We start from the raw sequence: 23,510 nt of genomic DNA, 5'->3' as shown, positions 1-23,510 counted from the left end.
CACACACACACACACACACACACACACACACACACACACACACACACACACACACACACAATATTGAAAATATTTTATTAAAATAGCATCTTCACCTGAAATTGATAATGCACATCCTGAAATGAGATTTCACAAAGTAGATCACACTGAAGTCCTGATAAACACAATGAATAATGAACAGTCTTTCTGGAACAATTGAACAGTCCTGCAGCCAACAGGCAGCCAATAGGCAGCCAACGGGCAGCCGGCATGCCACTGATACGACAAAACATCCAGGAGAGAAAAAATAAAAGTCAGGCAACCAAGCTCTGGAGACAAAACGCCATGAAACTGATTAACACAAAGCACAGAGATTCTCATGTCTGCAATTTAAATAGCAAAAGCACAAATTCACAAAGAAAAAATAGGCTGAGTATCAGATTTGTTTGTCTGAAATAGCTGTTTTTGAGTCAGGCTTGTCCATCCAAACACGCAGGCTCGGGTGAGCTGAGGAAACCCACACACGCAGTGCAGCTGCAGCTCCAACACAAGGCAACACTATTGTTTTTAAGAGACTCACAACATGTCTCTGCTTCTCCAAAACAAGAATCCATATCCCAGAGTGCTGTGGCCAGCAGTGTAGTTTAAAGAGTTGTCCTCTGAGGAGTGTTCACATCCTTCTGGGAGAGTCTGTGGTGGGAAGCACCAGCTCAGTTGTGTCTGGGCCGTCCTTTCTTCATGCGTGCAGCTTTAGGTTTGGGGATGTACTGGTTGTTGGCCTGATGCTCCAGCTCTCTGCTGAAGTAATGGATGGTTTTGTTCAAGCCCTCCTCCAGCGGCACCTGGTCCGAACGACACACAACATCAACTCAGCACCACTTCAAAAATACACTACCAGTTACAACTACACCCATAAAAACTGAGATTTAGACAATATAACTCAAATTATTGGCTATAAATAAGACGGTCACACTTAGTTTACCATTGATCATCTACTGATGATCTAATACACTTTCTTCTGCCATTCACTCCCTGATGTGGATAAATCTGCCTTGATGATACAGATTCACCTCAAAATATGTGACCAAAACAAAATAATTAATATATGTTTTGGTGGTGATGGTTTTCATACTGTTATTAATTAATATTTGTCATCTTTTAGCATTGATATTTATTTTTGGAAACATCTCAAAATATTAAATATATTTGTGATAGTTTTAGGTTAATTTATCTGCTCTATAGATGTTAAAATATAGATATTAGATGTTAAACGTTCCATAGGAACAATGTGATGACAATCATTAGCAGTGAAGCAAATGTTGTGTTTCAGACTGTATCTCCCAAAATAACAAAGGAATAACCATTTGAGATTCTGGGAGAACAGTATGTGGGAGTTTTAGCCATTCTTGTGTTGAACGTACCACCGGCTCCCAGCCGAGCATCATCTTGGCTTTTCGGATGTCGGGTCTTCGCCTCTGTGGGTCGTCTTGGGCCTCAGGAAGGAACTGGATCTGACTCCGGCTCACTGTGAGAGTGTGTTAATGTTCAGTTATAATGAGGGCATGGACATGGGCAGGTTGTAATTTGGCCATGAACCCACAATAATGAGCAAACTACATGCATCATTCAGCGTTTTACTACAACTGGAACTGACTTCTACAGGCAAGAATTTCCCGCAACACTAAATAATAGCTGTCAATCGATCTAACTTACCGACGAGACTTTTAATGAGACGAGCAAACTCCAATATGGTGTGTTCCTCTGGGTTCCCCTACAAACAGATTTCATACAAGTCCATCACATCAGTACCAGCAAGACACAGAAAACACAGACTCATGGGTAAAGTGTCTGCTTATGTTTACTTAATTTTCTATTTTGTGAAACGCAGACATGCAAGAAGAACTCACCAGATTGACGGGACTGCTGATGTTACTGTTCATCAATAGAACCAGGCCGTTCACCAGATCGCTGTAAAACGAATGAAACACAGAACCAGAGATTTAATGTGGATTCTCTTCTATTCGATTCTCTCCTGAACCCCGTGTGCATTGTTCCTGAAGAACATTATGTTTATTTTGTGTGTAACGTAACATTAGTTTCTCAGCGGGCAGACAATTGTTTCAATATAGCTTTTCTCTTTTGTTAATGGATTGGATGGAACACAAAGTTGATTTCAACCAGAAGCAGATTGAAGCTCATATATATTGTGTTTTCCTCATCTATTTGTTAGTTTGTTAGTTAGCAGGATTACGTAAAAAACTACTGGACGGAATGGCAGGAAACTTGGGAGGAAGGTTGTGGTATGGGTCAGGGAGGAACCAATTACATTTTACTGCAGATCCATATCAGGGGACAGATCCAGGAATGTTTTACCACTTCCTTGGACATTGTGAGATAGGACATTTTTTTCATTTCTACAGTTTTCCCCAGGAATAATTCATGTTAATTTTAAATAGAAACAGAATTTTAAAAAAAATTCCCCCCCCTACTGTCCCTTTGTTTGTCTGTAAACAGAATTATATGAAATTGGAAGCAGCTTGATTGAATTGAAGGGGACTGCGGGGCTTCGGTGGAGGTACGTGACATTCTAGTTTAAAAATTTAGTCCAGAAAGGAAACCATTTCACATGATTTATGTTTGAAAAACCAACTCAATTCATATGTATTGATCACATATACTGCATGAATCTAAGCCAGGAGAGGAATCAAAATAAGAACTACAGTCCATTTAGCTTTAGCACCACATGCTCACAAACATAAAAACCTTGTAGAGTTCTCTCAATAGGAATTAGACCTTGACATTCTCAGGCACATGCAAACACAGATAATGATATGCCAGGTGCCTCCCTTAAACAGGTCAGGGAAGAGAAAATGCTGCGTTTCTATAAAAATGTAATTTCCATCACTGCACCACATCCATGTGTTATATAGCTCTTCTTTCTCCCATATGTCAAATTCATGCACATACATGTATGCATGTATTTTGTTCATCTTATTTAAACAAATGAGGGGGGAATAGACTAAACAGAGATTATACAAATCAACAGCACCATAAAATTACCATAACATCCAGTAACACAGGACGGTAGAATCTGGCCTGTACAGTATTTATGTACATTTGCACTACAACTGAAAATAATGTAGTTGTTTAGTTTCACATAATTGAGATGTTTCTCAAAGACCTTGACATTTAACTGTTTACCTCTGCTGACCTCACACAGGGCAGAAGGTGCTTTATAGAGATATGAGAGCATCAAATGCTCAAAGCCTCTGATGTCTCTTATCTAAACTGATCAAATTAATCTCATCACATGCACACAAACCAATAAATATTCTTTGAACCTGTCAAATGTCTGAGCACGAGAAGGTAATCAATTATGTTTTAGTTTCCTTATCGGTGGGCAGACAGCTATTATATGTAAAAAACTATAACAATACAAGTATAAATTACAGTTCGTCGTCTTACCTGACATACTGAAAGGCTCGTGTTTGAGAACCAGTACCATACACCTAGAGCAACGACAAAAACAAAAGGAAACAGATTTTTATTCCTGTAAAATACTCATATCTAAAGTGAATGTGTGTTTCTCTGTCTTAAACATGTTTCGAGACAACAGACTTGAGGTGATTATTTTTGTCATGATTATGTTCAAATTATTAGGACTCCAAAGTTCATTGTAATTTGTGGTTTTCATATTAAACTCAATCAAAAGATATGCACAGTACTTCTTTTACCTATTTCCCTTTTCAGTGTCAGGTTTTAGAATCAAATGCTTTAAATCAAATTGTAAATGAATTATGATTAGAATGAAAAACTCCTGGATACAGATTAAAAATCTGCAAATGTATCTGAAATATTAATTAAAGATGCACACTTCAGCAATGATCAGTCATTACCTCACTGATGCTTACCAGGAACATACATGCTGAAAATGCTATAGATTAAAACAAGACTGATGCGTACAGAGGTTTCTGTCCAATAAAGCCGGTGAAGGCACATGATCAGTGGTAATGTTAACATGCGTACAGTGAGAGGTTCTCCCTGGAGAGCCTGCAGGATGAAGTTGCTGACAACACGTCCATCATTCATGTGCATCCGGGACCCAAACGTGTTGAAGATTCTCGCCACTCGCACCTCAACTCCTTCCTGTGAGCAAAGAGGAAAGAGGATGAGTCATTAATGATTTACAAACTGCCTTTGTGTTAGATGATTTTGAAAAAACTGAATACCTTGTGTACTTTAATACTTCATCTTTGTGGAATATACAGAGCCCGACAGGTATTTCATTTTCCCGGTTTCCCTACCTAAAAGTTTAGACTGCTCAATTATCATACACATATTGAAACATGTAGATATAATAATATGGACTACAGCAATAAATCAGCTGATTTTCAAAGTGTCTCAAACCACGTAAGTGAAGTAAGGAGATAGAAAATCATCATCACTAAAGAAAATCAGCAGCATAAAGTTCTTACTGATTGGCGGTGAAATATATCATCACTACACATTCTTCCGGCACGTGTCACTCACAAGATTCACTGCCTTTAATATCTAAACTGCACTTGCAAAAAGATGAATTAATCAGCTGCCGGGGAAGCTAAATCGAGACTGAAGCCCATGTTTCAATTACCTTTTTACTGAGTTTCCATTTTCAAGTATAATTAAGAACAATCTTCTGCACAGATGTCTGATGAAAGATGGCTGAATTACAGAGTTCACAGTGGTGAATAAAATAATGAATTATCCTTTCTTGAATAGGAGTCTATTACAACATGGATCTGTCGACAGAGAGGATTCTTACCGACAGTCAAACCAAAACTCTTGAAGTACAATAGAAGCATTTCAGTATTATACCATATTGGAGGGAACAGATAGCAGTCTATAGGTCACCATAAGTCATGTCAAGATGCCCATAATCCTCATGAGATACAGACTCAAGTTCCACCTATTCACAACCCCAGAGACAGGGTGTCAACTCCCAACATAAAACATCTAATCTAAATGTTCCTGCAGAGGCCGTCCGACCTTTTAGGTCAACCATCTGTGAAACATAATCAGTACCTGCCATAGTATAACTCATGCAAAATATTAAAGGAATTAAAAAGGTGTGTAAGTCAGATTCCCTGACAATTTTTTATTATAACTCCAGGAAAATCATAGACGTCAGCCTCTAGCACCCAACAACCAGTTTCTCTAAAACCTACCCCTTAATTAAAATCCATTCTCTGATCCGTCCAATAGATTCCAAAAGAAAATGTATCTCTGAGCTGGAAGAGTACAGTACATTTTCCATTTGCCACTTTTCCATGCAGTTTATAGTCTAGACTGTGCAATTTTTTTATTTAATCTGTAAATTGCTTTTTAATATGTGGCCTAAGACAACAGGGGAACATTGATGGACATTGGCTAAAAGAGCAGCTTTATTTGAAAGACTTTACCCCTTTAGATCAATGTGCATTTCTCTACAGACTGAACTATTCTGTAAGGTGTAGCATTTAATACACACGGTATCATGCGTGTTCACTTTCCTAGAAAAGGTTTCCTACACACAGTTGATCATCAAGTGCTGATGAATTGGTTCTGTTTTCATGTGAAGCATAATTAGCAGCATTATGTGAGAATGTGTCAGATCAAATTAAATTAACGTCCTGTCAAATTACTCTTCAGGCAAGTATGACACAAAGCTCCCTTTACATACATTTAGACACACTCTCTGACAAAGAATGAATAAATGAGATTAATAAATGCCAACTACATCATGAAACACACACTGATCCCACAGAGGTAGAAAACTCTCCTGCTTTTTGAAAATCCATGGCCTTCTTACACCAGCATCATGCCTCAGTACAGACTACTTTGGATGGGATGTGGACCCATTTAAGCTCAGAAAACATGAATAAAAACATGAAAATTATGTAGACTGTCCTGTTGAAAATGTGGAGCATGAATTTCAATTGACACTCCCTGCAAATATATTCAGTACAATGAGGCACAAGGACACAATGAGGACATAAAGATAAAATAGGTCTTGGGAAATGTGTGTGTGTGTGTGTCGGGTGCATGCACAGTTAGGTCGGGAAATATTTGTGCACGAAGAGTTGGACCCTGATACTCTTTACTGCTGAGAGGAATTAGCTTAATTCACTATGTTGAAAACAGTCTGAATTAATGCACATTCTACACTCACTTTAGTCCTAATTAATGTGTCATAAATAAATTATTAATCCAACTATCATAAATTAGATTAATAACCACAAAATGGGACTTTTAAAATAGAAAAGTGTTAGGGACTAAATGAAGGAAAATATTATGGATGTAATGCTTCTTTAAACCATACATGTGTAAATGTGACAACAAAACAACTTGTGTTTTTGTTGTGCTGATATTTGAATAATAGAATGGATATCTACTGTACAGAGGTAGAAGTGTAGATTTACACCCAGAGAGGCAGACACTTGAAACCGATTTGTGTGAGGATATTTATACAACCACATTGGAATGATCGACCAATTTCACTTTGTTGAGTTATCCCGTGGTTTAGAGGTTATGATTCCAGCCATGAGCCACAGCGTTCCCGCTTTGAATCTGTCTAGGAAACTAAGTCGCCTTTCTCCCTCATTTCTTGACATCTCCCTGATATCTCTATCTATAGCAGCATTTATAAGGGGAAACAAAGTGCAGTGCCTGTGGTCATTCCCTGCTGTGAGGCCGCAACAAAACACAAGTGATCACTGCTCTTCATGCCGAGGTTCAGATTAAACCAGCATTAGTGTCATCATATCACCATGAACATGTCAGGGCTTTAATGTGCAAGTGGAAATCTGAAAATTAATTAAGGCTTACCAGCATGTGAGACTTGAGTTCTGTCAAAACAACTGGACATTTTTTTAGCTGTGAGGTCAAAGTAATACGGAAATTAACCTGTAATTCTGTAAAAAACTTGAGAAAAGATCAATACGACTTCTGGAAGATGAGGTGTGCAACTGTAAATAAGCCACGGCCGCTGTTTTAATACGTGGATACAAATACTATATGTAGATGTAAATGCTGGATTTGATAGAATAAACTGCACAGCCTAGAAACAGTTAACACTTGCCATTGTTGGAGATCCACATTTGAAAATTTGCATTTGTGAAAGTGGTGCATCTCTTTGTTTAGTCATGACTACTAAATAATTCCACTAAATAATCACTTACTTACCAGTCTTGCATCATGGGGATATTGTATGTTTAATGTTTAAAAATTAATGTCCTTTTAAGAAAGAGTGAAGTTTTATAATAGGACAATAAATAAACACATTTATTTATGTGTTATACTCATTTATGTTATTATTATCATTATATTACATCTACATTTTAGTCCACCTGTATCTAAAATTGGCCAGAAAATGTGGCTAATCCAGTTATTTACTGCCTTTCACTTTGAACTGGCTACAGCTCCTCTATAGTCTTATAGTCTTATTGATTTAATGTAGTTGCAATAGATCAACACAAAACCACTAAATAACATAATTGATAGTCCCATTATTGATATCAATAAGTAAAGACAGTGTCAATATTAGCAAAGATAAAATCCTAACACGTAATCGTTTACCCATACATGACATATGTCCTAATGATAAAATGGAGTAGCATGCTTATCTTTTAAATGAGCACGATCAGATACATTTTTTGCTTAAAAGCATCATGTAAATCAATGCATCAGAAATCCACTGATACATAGTTTATAATGTTTGCCCTCTGTCTGAAAAGTAGGTACGAAAATGCTTTTTCATCCACTGCATAACCTCCACTCATCACTTTTTAAAGGTTAATGAATTTTGATTACATGACTGGGCAACAGATGTAATATGAGATATTTTTGTTCCTCTGCACAAACAACTGACAGCTGGATATTGAAAGGCTGCCATTTCCCAGAATTCTCCCTGTAAGTGTGAAAAAAATAATGGGCAGCTGTGGAGACGAGGCAGATAAATAAATATCACCTGCCTGAAGGAAAGGCAAGAGGAGTCAATCATATCTGATCATCAAAGGCTGGTGTCAATCAAGTCGTAACAGGGGGGAAAAAAAATTATCACAGTCTAAACATCATTTGGATATTTATGTAAACGTGTGACATTTTCAAGGGCTTCACATTCCAGCACAAAACTCAACACAATATTCACTGACATGACTTGTATCTTATACTAAATTATCCTCTCAAAGGAGGCCACTTAGCAGCATGTGAACCAATACCGTTAGAGACCTGATGAGAAAAGCTGGAAACGTTAGCACATCCTACTTCATTATTCAGACCCAATAAACACATCTTCTTACCGATAATTTTGTACAAATCTAAAATAAGGCACATCAAAAGATTTCTTAACCTTCGCCAGGTCTATTAGTTTGTTTGGTTGTGAGCAGGATTACACAAAACTACTGGACACAGTACAACGAAAATTGGTGGAAGGATGTTGTATGGGTCAGGGAAGAACTCATTACATTTCCGTGAGGATTTGCATCAGGAGGTGGATGTAGGATTTTTCCTCGAAAAGGTATTTTTCAAATTTCATTGATTTCTCAGAGAATATCTCATGGATCTTGATGAAAGTCATATTTAGGAGACTGATATTTATGTGTGAAAGTGGACTGTGGTGGGGGAATGCACACTACAATGTGCCATTCTAGTTTTAGAATGATTTGGTGCCAACGGAACAAAAATCAGTTTGGATCAAGCGATTGCATAAGGTTGAATTAAAAAATGTGCTTTTTTTTTTAAAGAAAAAGATAATTATTTATTTATCTGTGAAGATTATCAGTAATCCAGGTCATGGTATTTTATATATATAAAATACATGATGTTCTTGTGTTTCGAGTCCATGGCCCCTCCTCCTCCATTGCCCAGGCATGACCATCAAACAGGCCGGGGGTCTTGCAACGTGAAGTTCCCCCAAATGATAAGCTGAATGCCGCAGAAACTGGATGAAGGTGAAGAAGACAAGGAGCAAACAACATGCATGGACAAGCCCCTACACAGCATGTACCACAGCCAGATAGAGGAAGTGGCTGATTTCAAGAAGACCTACCAATGGCTGGAGAACGCTGGACTGACAGACAGCACAGAGGTGTTAATCATGGCCGCACAGGAACAGGCCCTACGAACAAGAGCCATAGAGGCCAGGGTTTACCACATCAGACAAGACCCAAGGTGCAGACTGTGCAAAGACGCCCCTGAGACAGTCCAGCATATAATAGCAGGGTGTAAGATGCAAGCTGGAACAGCGTATATGGAAAGGCACAACCAAGTAGCAGGAATAGTGTACAGGAACATCTGCACCCAGTATGGATAAGAAGTTCCTAAATCCCGATGGGACCCACCACCGAAGGTGGTTGAGAACAACAGGGCTAAGGTCCGGTGGGACTTCAGATTCCAGACTGACAGACAACTACTAGCTAACCAACCAGATGTAGTGGTGATCGACAAACAGCCGAAGAAGTCAGTAATAGTAGATGTGGCAATACCGGCTGACAGCAACATCAGAAAAAAGGATTATGAAAAGAGTTGAAAGACTCAGCTGTAAGAAATGTGGAAGGTCAAGACTAATGTGACCCAGTGGTAATATGAGCACTGGGGGCTGTGACCCCCAAACTGGGAGACAGATTCCAGGATCAACATCTGAAGCCTCAGTCCAGAAGAGCGTAGTCCTAGGAACAGCTAAGATACTGCACAGAACCCTCAAACTCCCAGACCCGAACATGAGGAAGACAATACCACCCCCCAAAGGAGGTAGAGAGGGTGATTTTTTTATTTATAAAAAATATATATATATATATATATATATATATATATATACACATATATATATATATATATATATATATATATATATATATATATATATACACACAGTGTGTGTGTGTGTGTGTGTGTGTGTGTGTGTGTGTGTGTGTGTGTGTGCTGTAGAGTTTCAGTGATAATACCTGCTTCATGTAGGCATAACACATGGTCTCTGCTACTCGTTTCCCCTCATCGTAGCATGCTCGAGGACCAATAGGGTTGACATGACCCCAGTACTCCTCATTTTGTGGATGCACCTCTGGATCTGGAACACAAAGATTTCAGTAACCTTTCAGACCCATTTTTTAAACTAATGGATTCAGCTCTCTGTTTGGAGAATCAGGCAGGATTAATTTGGAATAGTATGCTTCCGATCTTGCATAGTTGAACACATTCACTGGATTTCTGTCACTTCAACTCTTCCGCTGGTACGATATAAAGCTGCAGGGCTAAATTCAATGACATGATTGGTTTCTCAGGAAACAGCTCTCTTTAGTCATTTCTGACACTCTCTCTGTGTGTGATTGCTTGGCACAAATATTTCAATTTGCATTGTCAGACTATTGAGAGGGAATTAGTGTCATAAATGCTGCCTCTTAAAAAAAACAAATCGTAAATGTTTTTCTGCTAAAATAAGATTCAGTTGTGACTGGATCCAATGATACACAAATAAACAACAGGGCTTGATGGAGCAGACAGCGTGTTCAAAAAGACATTGTGTAAAAATGTAATGCAGGCCATGTTTGTGAAAGGTTTGGCACATGATATATACTCAGTGTTAAAAAAAAAAAAAAGATAGTATTTTCCTGCTGAATCTAGAAATCATAAACAATATTTTTGTTCACACATGTCCATTGAGTACTATTTGCAAAGATGTTCTTAAAGTTGACCTTTTACACAGAAAGTCATCTGTTTACTTAAAGAACACTTCGATATGAGTGGGAGGCATCTTTCTTACCTCCATAAACCTCAGAGGTCGAAGCAAGGAGAAGTCTGGCGCCCACACGTTTGGCAAGACCTAAAAGCCAAACAACACAATCAGATCAGTCTTCTTTTACCAGAAAAAAAACGTGGCCTTAGACCTGAGAAAATACACACATACGAAAGTGAAACAGCACATAGTGTGAACCCTGTAAAATTACCAGGTTTTCTGCTTTAATTTGTCATAAACTGTGACTTGATCTCCATCTTTAGTCACACCTTCTGACAATCACAATGTCCTGATGACAATCCTGATGTCCTTAAGCTATTAACGCACAACCAATTGTAATTTTCTGTGTTTTTATTGAGTAAATCCCATAGACTGTGTTTTGAAATGGACAACATGACAGCTCCTCAGGTGGAGCCGAAGTGTCACCACCTGGTGGCTAGGTTATGAATACAGCCTTCTCCGTGTTATTGGATGGGACATGGACCAAACAAAAAAGTCAATGTACACGTCAAATACATTTTTCTCTAAGATGGATTCTGTCATTTTAGGTAGTTATTTTCACACTGATGTTTGAGATACTATCTCCGTCTGCCAGCAGACAATAGTAATAACTATTTTTATAATTATGAGATAGTATCTCATAACAATGAGATACTATAATAATAATAATAATGAGATACTATTATGACTTAGTATCTCATTATTATGACTTGGGCGGGGCGCAACACAGCAGGGAAGTCCTGTATGTGTCGGAGTCTGTTTCCTCCTCACTTCTCCTCTGACCTGCGCTCACTTTACACTTTAACAATAAACACCAGCACTGATCACAAGTTATTAGGACACGTACAGGACTGACGTTTACTTTGTGTCTGTTTGAGTTCATGAGACACATGTTTAAACACCGTGTGCACGCATTCCCCTGCTTCACAGAACACGAGACGTAACGCGCAGAGTCAGGACATCAGGGTTAAAGTGACGGAACGATCCGGAGTCATGATCTGTCATAATAAAAACTAAAACAGTCGGCTGTTCTGACAATGCAAACACGAGAGGCGGCTGGCTTGACCGCAGTCTCTCAACCATGGCTTCCCTGCTCTGCTGCAGTCAGAGTAGCAGTCAGTACTAGCAGCAGTCAGTATCTCATTATAATGAGATACTAAGTCATAATATTGAGGTACAGGATTTTTGTTTTCTTCATCACAGTGGCGGAAATGGGCTTCCATACTGCAGAGATATTTTTTGTAAACACATACAGTGCACCTGATTGTATTGTCAATCACACAATGCTCTGAATATAATCTAAATTTATGTCAATATTCACACAGTGGTTTGGAAATACTTTAAAATTGTTATCACCGACTGAAGAAAAGAATGAACACTGCAGTTCACACATGGAATCTTTAAAGCTGTTGGCTTCATCCATCTGGTAATATGGATTGCTATTTGTATTGTTTGAAACTGATCTCTTATACAATGGCTCTATCTGGCACACAACAGCACTGCTGAAAAATGGGGTGCTGTAAAATGAAAACACAAAGGAAGCAGAGTTTTCCGTTTTCTCAGATGGTATAAATTATAGATTTGAAAGATTGTTTTGCTGTTGAAAGCTTAATGACCATTTTAAGTGAGATGGAAGAATGTTTTCCCTTATCACACTAAATCTTCACATCAATTTCAGTAAGATTCTACTGCCTAACTCTGAATATTCTTCCAGCACCAAGACAAAACAACAAGATATTTTGCTGGATTTTTACACTTTACACAGTTGTCATGTGCAACAGCTGAAAATGTGACAAGGGAGAGGAAAAGGGAAGAAAATGGTCTGTTAAGAATTGTTTTACTACTCTTCTTGCCCCACACAAGGTGAAGAAAAACAATTAATGATTTCAAATCTTTACAGACTAAAACTAAAAGAACCAAAGAATCTCCTTGACATAGACATTATATAAAGATGTCTTCTTCCTACCAGTATCCAGAAATGAAGTCAAAATATCCTGCATACGAATGCCACTATCTTAAATATTTGGAGCCAAAATTCTGTGTAGTCGTGATCGGTAGATCGATCCACGACAGCGACGTCCTGTTGATGCAAGCACTTGACCAATCATGAGTCAGTCGCAGCTGTTGATCGTGATGTTTCACTCCATTTTTAAAGCATCAAATAACAATTAAAACCAAATGTAACAGAAACATGAACAGTTGGACATACAGTACATCAGTATGATAAGAACTACTTAAATGACAGAAACCATCTTTGAAATTGTTTTTGTTAATGTTTACTCTGACTTTTTAGTTTGGTCGACATCCCATCCATTAACATGGTGGAGGATTTATGGTCTATACTGCAGCCAGCCACCAAGAGGCGATCGAAACACATTGGCTTCACTTTATTTACAGTCTGTGCTTGAAACCAGCTTAATCATAGTATGTCGATCTCGAAAACCTCGAAAGAAACTGCAAAATCAATTAACATGATCCTCCATACTTACCAAGCATGTTCAGAGTGCCGATGGTGTTGGTCTTGAGAGTTTTGATGGGATTGTACATGTAGTTGGGGGGAGAGGCTGGAGACGCCAGGTGATAGATTTGGTCCACTGTGTAAAAACCAGGAGAAACATAAATCATCTTACCATGAAAAGATATATATAATTTAATGTAATGACAGTGCAACTGAATGATTTCCTGTGTTTCTATTTGCTCAATGTTGCTGCTTTTTGGATACTTGGCCTTGTATCACTCATAACCAGCCTTGGAGATGCAAAGTGCAGCATAATGAGAAAAGACATTTGAAATTTAAAATAAAAATGTTGAATAAAGCAAATTCAAGATGAAGGATGTGCCTGTCTGCTGTGTCCCATGTCAACTCAAAAGCCAGAGCCAGTTAATCTACACTTTAATATAGCTCAGAAATGTGAAACTTCTCTCCTTGTACACTCAATAAGAGATGTTCCAATACCATTTCTACCTTCTCGCTACTGATTCCAATAGCTGGACTTTGTGCATCGGCTGATAGCAAGTACTGATCCGATACTAGTATATTTAAAAATAACTCATCTAATATATTAAACAGCTGTATGCTACTAACTCTGTATAGAAGTGATGATTTGCAATCATTGCTGTATGGCCTGGCTAAGGGTAAACTCATAGACAAACAAATATATACAGAGAGTTAATGTCATACAATTTTTTTTATTATCTTGTTTGAAAGTCATAAGTTAAAAAGAATACCAATGACTAAATCTAGGAATACACAACACAAGTGGTGCATATGGTAAATATCACTGTTCTACTTATTGGACTTTTCAATGTTAAATATTGCCAAATTGCAGACAGTTTTTCTGGCTCTGGCTTCGGCTACGCTACCAGAAATCATGTCTTTTTTGCCATTCTAAAAACAATACTTGCCAGAGGCAGTACAGCAAAGCTACTGGGTTAGGGTTAGCTGCGAAGAAGTGACTTTCGGAAAAAAGAAATTGCAGTTTCATCTGAGTGAATCAAGAATTAAGATATGGTATCGAATCAGTACACAGATTCACGTCCATTCCAATTCTCAACCTGGTATTTTCGACAGTTTCTGAGGCATTTCCAATGCTGGTATTGGTAAAGCAACATCTCTACTCTTAGTGACCATCAAGGAAAACAACTTAATAGTTATTCAGTGACTTAGCACAGATCAAACTAATCGTTAGTTTGAGAAACCTTTTGTTTTTACACTTAAGTTTGGGTCAGGCCCACAAGCTTTTCCTCATCTTCAACAAAGTCAAATCTCCCTGTACTGTGTGTCATCAGTAATTTCGTCTTCCGCTACCTGTGACTCATTCTGTACAACTCTTCATTATTGTCCCATTTTCTAAATCATTCCTTTCATTTCTCATCTTTTCAAGGAGAGCTTTTGCAGTCTTGACCTCATGATTCATGGCTCAAAACATTGTCACATTCATGGCTCGTTCCAGCTGTTCTGAAAAGAAGCATTTCTCTATTCTTTGTAATGCTTAATTTCATGAAATTGAGAGACACTAACGTCAGGTTTTCATGAAATAGCAAGCAGCAGGAAATCTCCTGGTAGCTTGAGTGTTTTGTCTGGTGTCTATTCTAGCATTTCTTTGGTGGTGATTCACATTTTCAGGTTTATATTTCAAAATGTCTTGTCTAACACCTGAACGGACAAAACTCCTGAGGACAGACATGGAACATCGGTGGCCAGTTATTTACATAAAATTGAGACTCCTTTGACCTTAATTCTTCTTCAATGCACAAAACTACAAACCCTACAAAATCCTCATTATTGACAAACACATATGTTTAAGAGCCACATGTTCACTAGGGTCTTGGGTTTTCACAGCTTGTCTCTTGGCGCCTGTGTAACATGATGCTTATTTATGATTTAATGCTGCTACTGTTGTGTCTTCCAGCTAGTCTGTGCAAATCAATATGCAGCTGGCATGTCAGATTATGTGAAACAGAATTTTACATCAGTGACTATATTTAATTTAAACTGGACATGGGTGAGGAATTCCAATCAATCATATAAAATCAGTGCATCTCTGGCATTGTCCATGCACGTCATCCTACTAATAAATACAGAAATCTATTGAGGTCAATTTGCCTGTGGTTGTGAAATAATCATCTAAAACTCATTATTCAACACAGCGGTTCTTTGTTTATGTCAACAAACCAGGACATGACACCCTGTTGAGCTCTGTAAGACTTGAACACTGCAGGTGGATGAGGGGGTGGAAGTGCTGGGCTCTTTTAGTCCACCTCCTCCCCCTCATAATAATGTAATGTCAAAGTCTTACTGAACTCAACAGGGTGTTTTTGACAGCTTGAATACTCTGTGTGAAAATACAAAAGATCAGAAATCGATCAGGCTTCAAAATGCATCCATTACAAAAATGCTGGAATTGGCCCATGACATTCTGAGCATAATAGACCCGCTCCAGAGCTAACGCTTTCTGTGACCACCCGCCGGGAAATTATATAATGAGATGACCATATCTAAGAATAGGCTGTTGTCCAATAGATGAGGTAAGTAGAGGAAAAGCAGCAAAAAATTGCTTCCAACTATAAGATGAGTAAATTTCTGAATCTGAAATATTTTCTATATTAACATGTACGTCTTTCAAAAACACATTTATCCTCTGATATCTTCCTACGAGGTGCATCACACCACACGAGCAGTATGGAGGCATGTTGTGTTTTTTCTGTTGTTTTATTACGTCTGAAGAAGAGGACACAATTGACTTCACTTGTATTGGATTCTGCTGCAACAAAGTTTACCTCTTAGACTCCAGAAGTGTTTTGTGGACTCAAACACTCTACCCACCCCTCCATTGGCCCAGTGGTGAGTACATAATGAGTGAATTAAAAATTTTCTGTGAACTATCCCTTTAACACCTGAATTTGAGGACAATACTTTTGTCCATATAGTGTATTTAATATCTATTAAAAAGGCAAAACAACCCATAACCTCATTTGCATGAGCAAAAAATTATAATTTACTGACCAAGGCAATTAGATTAGATCTACTGAATGGCAATTTGTACAATGACTGCTTTGTCCTACAGTTTCCACAAGCAGAGACTCACATTTGATTAACAATGGTGTGTTACTCATCACATTCAGAGTAAAGGATGATTATTTCTGAGCTGAAATAAAAATAATTCTTACAAACTATGGCAGAGGTGGGAGACATATAACCTCTGGGCCATATGAGGCCCACAAGACCGTTTGATCCATACCATGGGGCAATTTATTAATATAAAACTAATTTTTCAGTGAAAAGAATATACCCTCTGGCTGTAAAACTGTCAACGTGCAAGAAAGTGGTTACATTTAATTGCTGATATGCATCAGGACAACTATGAAAGAAAGTAGAAGTTGAATTGCGGGTTTTCCAAGAGGACTAGAATACATTTTTTTGTTGAGGTAAAATATAAACCAGTGTGCCTAGTTTTGAGGAAGTGCTCACTGTGATGAAAAAGGGCAAACTCAAGTGTAATTACAACTCTAACACTAATAAAGAAGATGTTTCATCAACCCCAATTTTTACTCTGTTGCTCACCTTCTATATAGAGAGGCTCCACTACATCATGATTGATGAGCTCAAAGTTCTCATGGCCAATCCAGTGCTCTACATTTCTTTTCCTCCCTGTGAAGAAGTTGTCCACCACAGTCACTTCATGGCCGTCCATCATCAGTTTGTCAGTCAGGTGGGAACCAACAAAACCAGCACCTCCAGTAATCTGGAGGGAGATCACATGTATTTTAGCAATATAAGAGAGTTCAGGAGGTCAGACATGGAAGTGGCTAACAGAACACTGTGTGAATGTCCAGCTAGAGCACTGACTTAAACCCAACTGAAAATCTCTATAGAGCTTTAGAGGATCTGCAGAAAAGAATAACACAAAATCACCAAATCAATTTGCTGCATCATACAAGAGAAGAGTTGAGAATCCAGGTTGCAGAAAACCAGATTTCCGTTTTAAATTGTGTGAAAGAATGGAAAGTGTCTCAAGGATACCTGAAGGTCTTTCTAGCCCAGAACTGACCCTCCCAGCAGCCTTTACCTTTGAGTGTACCACTTGTATGTGCTTCACTAAAAATGTTCTAAATGGTAAGTGAACTGCACCCATATATAGCCAAAGGGCCTCAGCTCAAGGATTTCATGGTTAACTTGAATGGCTATGAATTTTAAATAAGAAGATTCTCACCAGAATTCTCTTCCGATCCTTTTCTGACAGGAATTTGACAGGAGGGTATTTCTGAGAAAAACTGGGAGAGAGAAGACAAACGTTTTAGTGTTGAACATCTGGAGGAAATACTACATGAAAACAGAACAGAATTATGTCTACGACGTAGCTGATTTGTCTTTAAGAACTGTTTCCTGTCTGATTAAAATGCACTGAGGAAACATGGCCTCTTACTGTATCTATGTTTAACTTAAAGAGATGGACTTACTGAATTAAGTGTTTCTAACTATATATTGAAATTACCTTTATTTGACTACAATCAGAAAATCTAATTAAAGATTTGGATTGAAGGATGATATAGAGACATACATTTCAGAAATGGACATTTGTGAGTAAAATATTATTAAACATGTCTAAACTTATGAAAATAAAGTTGCATTTAAATGGTCAAACCTGTCTCCACCTCTGAAAGTGCAATTTGTGCAACATCAGTAGCTGTTTCAGTACAGAAAAGCAAGGGCTTCATTCAGCAATACGCCTACGCCTACACAATGTTCCACGGAATTCACCTGTAACAATCCACAGTGGCGTTTCGGGAGGATTGCTGGGGAAGGGGACTTGTAATCATGTGACATGTTGCAGATTTATAGAAAAGAGCACACGTTGGGAAAATGGGGCTCAGATTAAATCATCTAATCATTGGCCTTTGTACTTCTGCTTCAATTCAAGGAATAAGAGGTAAGATGTTTTATTAGATGTAAATGCATCAGTAGCAGCAAAAGAACAGAAAATCAGAGGCTTCATTCACCAATAAGCCTATGTCCACAATGTTCCACACAATAGACCTTTAACTCTCTATAGTTGCTTTTCAGAAGAATGACATTGAAAAGAGTCTGTGGCATGTTCCATGTTCATAAAAAGGCTGTAGCATGAGAGCTATTTGTTGCAACAGTGTGTCATTGTTTAAAATGTAATATTTATTTTGATGCAGGTTTTCTTAATCCCTGGTCAGACCAGGTATCAACATCGGTCTCTGGTGATCTGATCACAGCTAAACTAAACTGCCTGAAGGTCTACAGCATCAACCGGGTGATCAAATACAATTGGACAGCTCTAAATTCAGGTACGAATGCACCCAAGATGCACTGAGAAAACATTTGAGATCTCGATCACTCAGATCACATTCCTACGTGGTCTGGGACTCGTGTGCCCACACTCTTTTAGTAGTGTAAATGTGTCCTGGGCCACAATGAAGACACCAAATGGTTTGATTTTTTTTTAGCCAGTAACTGATAAGTCCGTTGTTTTTGGCCCAGACAACCTCCTCAATGCATCTTGGGTGGATTACCAGCTGTTCTTATCACTGTCTCTTGTAATCAGATCACCTGGTTAATTCTGCAGAAACTACTGCATTTTAAAAGGGAGGTGAGTGTAGTTATTTATGTACATTAAGAACATTGTCTTTGTTTTTACATATGTTCGCAAAACACCCAAAATTCAGGCAATCGGTAGATGCTGGCTACTGGCTAGGCAGATGTGCAAAGAGAAGGCTGCAGTCCCAGCCCGGTTTCTACAACATATGCAACTCAGACAGCTTTGCGGCCAAACATTTGCTTGAGAAAGCCATGACTCAGTCTAGTTCTAGATTCCAGCAGCTCTGTTTTGTAACATGTAATTGTCAGAAAACAATCCTGGCAGCGATGTGTATATCAGGTATATGATTCAGAAGGCTGTGACAATTTTGAAACCACTTCTCCGTCGGAAGAGGTTTTTTATTCCCATCCCTATGCTCACTTGGATGAAATCATCTGCCCTTTTACTGATCCCTCATCAGCATTCAGGGCATAGAAGGTGACATACATAATTAACATTTTAAAGCACAAGGTTTCAGTAGGAGCTGCGATGGAAAGGTCACTATTTGCTTCATTTACTGTCAAACGATCACAAGGACCATGTGACTTCTAACACTATAATATGTTTTATTGGATCGCTTTTCAAACATCTGTCAACAAAGAAGGTAAAAACCATGCAAATGAATCCAACAAATTTTGAGTATATGTTCATTTATGTAAGAATAAAACACAGGTACACACCTTTGTTCAAGATCACGAATCTTCTCTCTGAGAGGAGCCACAGCCTAAAGTGAGATAAAAAGTCGGTGATACTGTATGCAAGATAAGAACACAGGTCCATGCTTAGAAAATATCAAATGGATCCTATAGTGTTTCTTGATGGCAATGTTAACACATACGTATCAGTACACATTGGCCACAGAGCGATTTAGGCCAAGCTATAGCAGATTATTTAAAACCAATCCAAAACCTAGTTTTTGCAGCTTCAAAATATCCTAACATGCATGTCTTTACAAAGGGGTTATCTTGTAAACATTTAATGATATTTCAATACCGGCTAATAACACACAGAGGAGCTCTTCAGAAAGCTTTACAGGGTGACAACTGTTATCTTGGTTAAACTCACCTCATCAATTCTCTGCTCAATCTTCATTTCTCCGTGTTCTTGTATTGATCTGAGAAGTGCAAAGACAAGGAGAGGGTGATTACATGGTGGCTGTGTCAGGCATAATCACAAGGCTAGAAATAAAACAGCACTTAAGATCAAGAACATCATTAGGTAGCAACAAATGACCCACCACCTGAAATCCAGAGGGATGTATGGATACAATTTTACATCACAATATCTATTTTCTTATGGCTCCCAACAGTTGATTTACTGTTTGCTGTTAATGGATAAAATAACCAGAGAGGAATGTTTGTTTTTTGCTAACTCAGTTACTGAAAAACAGTAACGCTAGATAATATAAAATATCTACATTCACACTGATTTGTAACTTTCAATAATGGTCTATATAAGGGACAACAATTTCATTCATAAAAGCATTGCAAAACAATATTTAATATAAATATATTAATTTGCATGTATCTACATGAACATTAGTTGCTGTCATCTACTGGGGAAGTTTCACAGAGAAATGTTAATTTCTCTGTGTAACGGTCGTCACAGCTCAGCTATCCCAGACAGAGCAGCTGCACTGTGCTGTATAAGGTATACACTGTACGTACAGTATGTTACAAGCTCCAGCCCCTCCGACTCAAAGAATAAACCTAACCCTAACCCCTATTATATATAATGGATGGATGGAGGATGTCTAATTACAATCAAGTCATTTGCGAGTACCTGATCAGTGAGACCCTGTCAGAGTTAATCATGAGAATCTAGCATTCAGCTTTAGCTACAATGGCAATGAAAATTATTTTTATTAAAAAAAAGGTAATAGAGAAATCAATTACTTTACCTCATGTTTGTGTATGTTCCCCAGACAGCTGGAAGAGAGAAATAGAAATCTTGTGATAAAATGGCAGGATCGTGAATACAAAGTAAATACAAACTATAGAGCAGTGTCACATCCAACGATACCAGACTGTCTAATAAAATTCTACTCTGTCATTTCATGTTTTATACTGTTGCCTTGGTTTTTAGATACGAGTCTTCGCAGCAGCAGTCACTGAGAATGAAATCCGTAATTTCTGACAGTCAGAATACTGCAGCACAGGATGCAAAATTGCTATCTTTGGCCACCAAATCTGCCTTCGTTGGACTCACAGTGTGATCTAATACCAATGTTTAAGATTGATGACCACTGATTTGTTTCTCAGACAACCCCAAAATGAAAGTATAAAGGGGCCTAAACTTGACTTTGACTGGTCTTATACCAAGTACAGATATTGATGACGACAGCCCTGTTGAAATAAATGTATTATTCTTACTAATGAGCCACTTTTCCACAGCTAGAAAGTCCATTCAACATAATTTCTTTGTAAAATAGAAATCACACAAATAAAAAATGTTGATTATCTTTTTTATCAAATAACCTGCCACTGCGCCATTTTGAAGACAACATGGGTTTTACAGACAACATGTTCACCTCAATACAACCACTCTTCGGCAAAGCAGAGAAGTAAAACATTTGGACGGAAAATGTGTAGTTTGATAATTTTGCAGTGAACAGCGATGTCCTTTTATGTCACGTCTACTAACAACATAGCTGCAATAAACAATTCTGTTGATTAAACTGTTGATGGTCACATAGTTTGTCCACCAGGGCCTTCTCCAACTCCACTGTCTGCAGTTCAATGAACACACACATGTGAAATAAAAAGTAATGGTGGACATATTGAAAAAAATGTACTCCATTAATTCAGTATCACTTTTGGTCGGGTTCTTAAGTCATATAAAAGGTTACAGTGAGCGAAGCACCGGTTAATGCAAATTTAAGTTTATTCAATTTACATAAACAAATCCTCTCATTTCGGAAACTAAAACCTGCATCTGTGGATTTTGCTGTTTTCTCCAGTTTTCTTTCAAATAAAAGACCAGCAAACGTCAATAAAATAATCCAAACTACCTGTATTACGTCACTGGATTAAAGTCCCTCTCTCCCTAATGTAATTACCTGCTCTTGACGATTTGATAGTTCATCATGAATATCTTTTTTAAAATATATTTGTTGTTCAGCCTGCTCGCTTCAGCAGTGACTCATCCATTTCATGCCCAACCAGTTTTGCAGGATACTCTGCAAGGATTTAACTACAAAATATGTTTTATCCAGTAACACATTAAATTACTCACTCGGGAGTTACTGGTGGGCAATACAACTATATTAATAGTAGTATAATTTAGTAAAATAGTATAAATACAATTTTCATCAATAGTAATAGGACTAATATATTGAACTTGTGCATTGTGCAAGCAAGATCCAAATCCTATCACGAGTTCACAGTTTGGATGTGTTAGAACTAATAATAATAATAATGTCACAGGGATGGTGACAGTTTAACAAATTAAAACACACTCACATGGACAGACCTATGTACTTACAGGCAATGTAGGCGATCAAGGCGAGGGCAAAGAGTAGCTTCATCATTCTTCTATTTAATCCTGATATGAGCCAGATGACACGCTTCATCATCCAGGACACCAAACGAGCCACACGTTCAAGTCCAGCTAGAGCATGTTGAGTTGCCACCGCTCATGTTCCCCCTCTGTGGAGCTCGGCGTTGTCTTAGCTTAGTCCCGACCCGGCTAGCTCACCTGGTACACCGGACAGACGAGCTAGCTGCTCCTGCTACGTCAACACCGGCAGGAGCAGTTTACGTGGCTAGCGGCGCTCACAGGTAGCAAAACACTATCAGCTGGCGAGCTACACTGTCACTGTCAACACTCACAACCGCGCATGGACTCACTTATCAGCGCCACTCATCCTCCCGCTGAGAAGACAGCTTTAATACACACCCTTTCCTTCTTATTGATATCTGAAAGGCACATTTAGAAACCGTGTTGACGCTGCGGAATCCAAAGCCGTTAGCAGCACATTAGCAAGTAGCTACAGCCAGCTAGCGAGCGGCTACAACCGCGTCTGCCTTCCCTTCATGGCGGCTGCTGGAAACTGAACACAGGCTAATTCTGTCAGGCAAAAACCACCCAGTGAAGCTTCGGGGGAAACACGGAAACATCTCGCCTGTCAGCGACACGCACATCGGGGTTTGCTCCAGTCTGTATCGGGCCGGGCAACATCACATGAGCGATGAGTCAGTGCTCGATTTAGCAGCCTGACTTCTCCTGCAGCGCCTCTGTGACGCCTTGGCGAACCTCTAACAATAATAATAATAACGATAATAATAATATTAACAGTTATATTCCAGCCGCCATCGAACTTATTGTCACGTGTAGTTTGAATAGAGTGATATAACGTTGTAGTGATTCTGTTTCGTCCCTATCCTTCTTTTCTTCAAGTCCCAGAAGGGTTTTCGACACTGACACAATGGTTCATTCATTCCTCCGCAGCGAAACTTTCCACGGTGCAGTGAACGCACCTTGTTGATTTTCCCACTTCAGCCTGACACTGTAAACGCTTTGTCTTCTGAAGTGTGTTTGTGTTTGCTGAATGTGCACAGCATGTTCTATTCCTGCTGAGATTATTTATAACTAGAGGAATCTGGACTGCAGGGCTTCATGTTCAGGATCAAATAATCAGATCATCTCGATGAATCTCAGCGCAAACATATTTTGTGCCT

The 23,510-nt window shown here is 38.5% G+C and overlaps 1 protein-coding gene across 1 annotated transcript; it reads right to left on the bottom strand.

Moving 5' to 3' along the window:
• Positions 1–58: 58 nt before the first annotated feature.
• Positions 59–23,051, bottom strand: uxs1 (UDP-glucuronate decarboxylase 1). The gene is made up of 15 exons (XM_035174807.2): positions 22,315–23,051; positions 20,732–20,759; positions 19,897–19,945; positions 19,512–19,555; positions 17,440–17,500; positions 16,791–16,971; positions 13,216–13,320; positions 10,754–10,813; positions 9,939–10,060; positions 4,006–4,125; positions 3,445–3,488; positions 1,887–1,947; positions 1,693–1,750; positions 1,401–1,504; positions 59–821 (listed from the first exon to the last, which is right to left on the bottom strand). The coding sequence occupies exons 1-15, from the start codon at positions 22,403–22,405 to the stop codon at positions 690–692; spliced, it is 1,260 nt and encodes a 419-aa protein (XP_035030698.1). The 5' UTR covers positions 22,406–23,051; the 3' UTR covers positions 59–689.
• Between the last annotated feature and the right edge of the window lie 459 nt (positions 23,052–23,510).

Source organism: Hippoglossus stenolepis, chromosome 13 (genome assembly GCF_022539355.2).
Source record: "Hippoglossus stenolepis isolate QCI-W04-F060 chromosome 13, HSTE1.2, whole genome shotgun sequence".
NCBI lineage: Eukaryota > Metazoa > Chordata > Actinopteri > Pleuronectiformes > Pleuronectidae > Hippoglossus > Hippoglossus stenolepis.
The sequence above is the reverse complement of the archived record's forward strand: the minus strand, read 5'-3'. Positions and strand labels throughout refer to the sequence as shown.

What these genes read in the sequence shown, in the direction of transcription:
- uxs1 (XM_035174807.2), bottom strand. Translation starts at nt 22,405, where the DNA reads ATGATGAAGCGTGTCATCTGGCTCATATCAGGATTAAATAGAAGAATG. An exon ending in GGAACATACACAAACATGAG is followed by an intron (nt 19,946 to 20,731) that starts GTAAAGTAATTG and finishes TGCACTTCTCAG; the next exon opens with ATCAATACAAGAACACGGAG. An exon ending in GTTATGCCTACATGAAGCAG is followed by an intron (nt 4,126 to 9,938) that starts GTATTATCACTG and finishes CTTTGCTCACAG; the next exon opens with GAAGGAGTTGAGGTGCGAGT.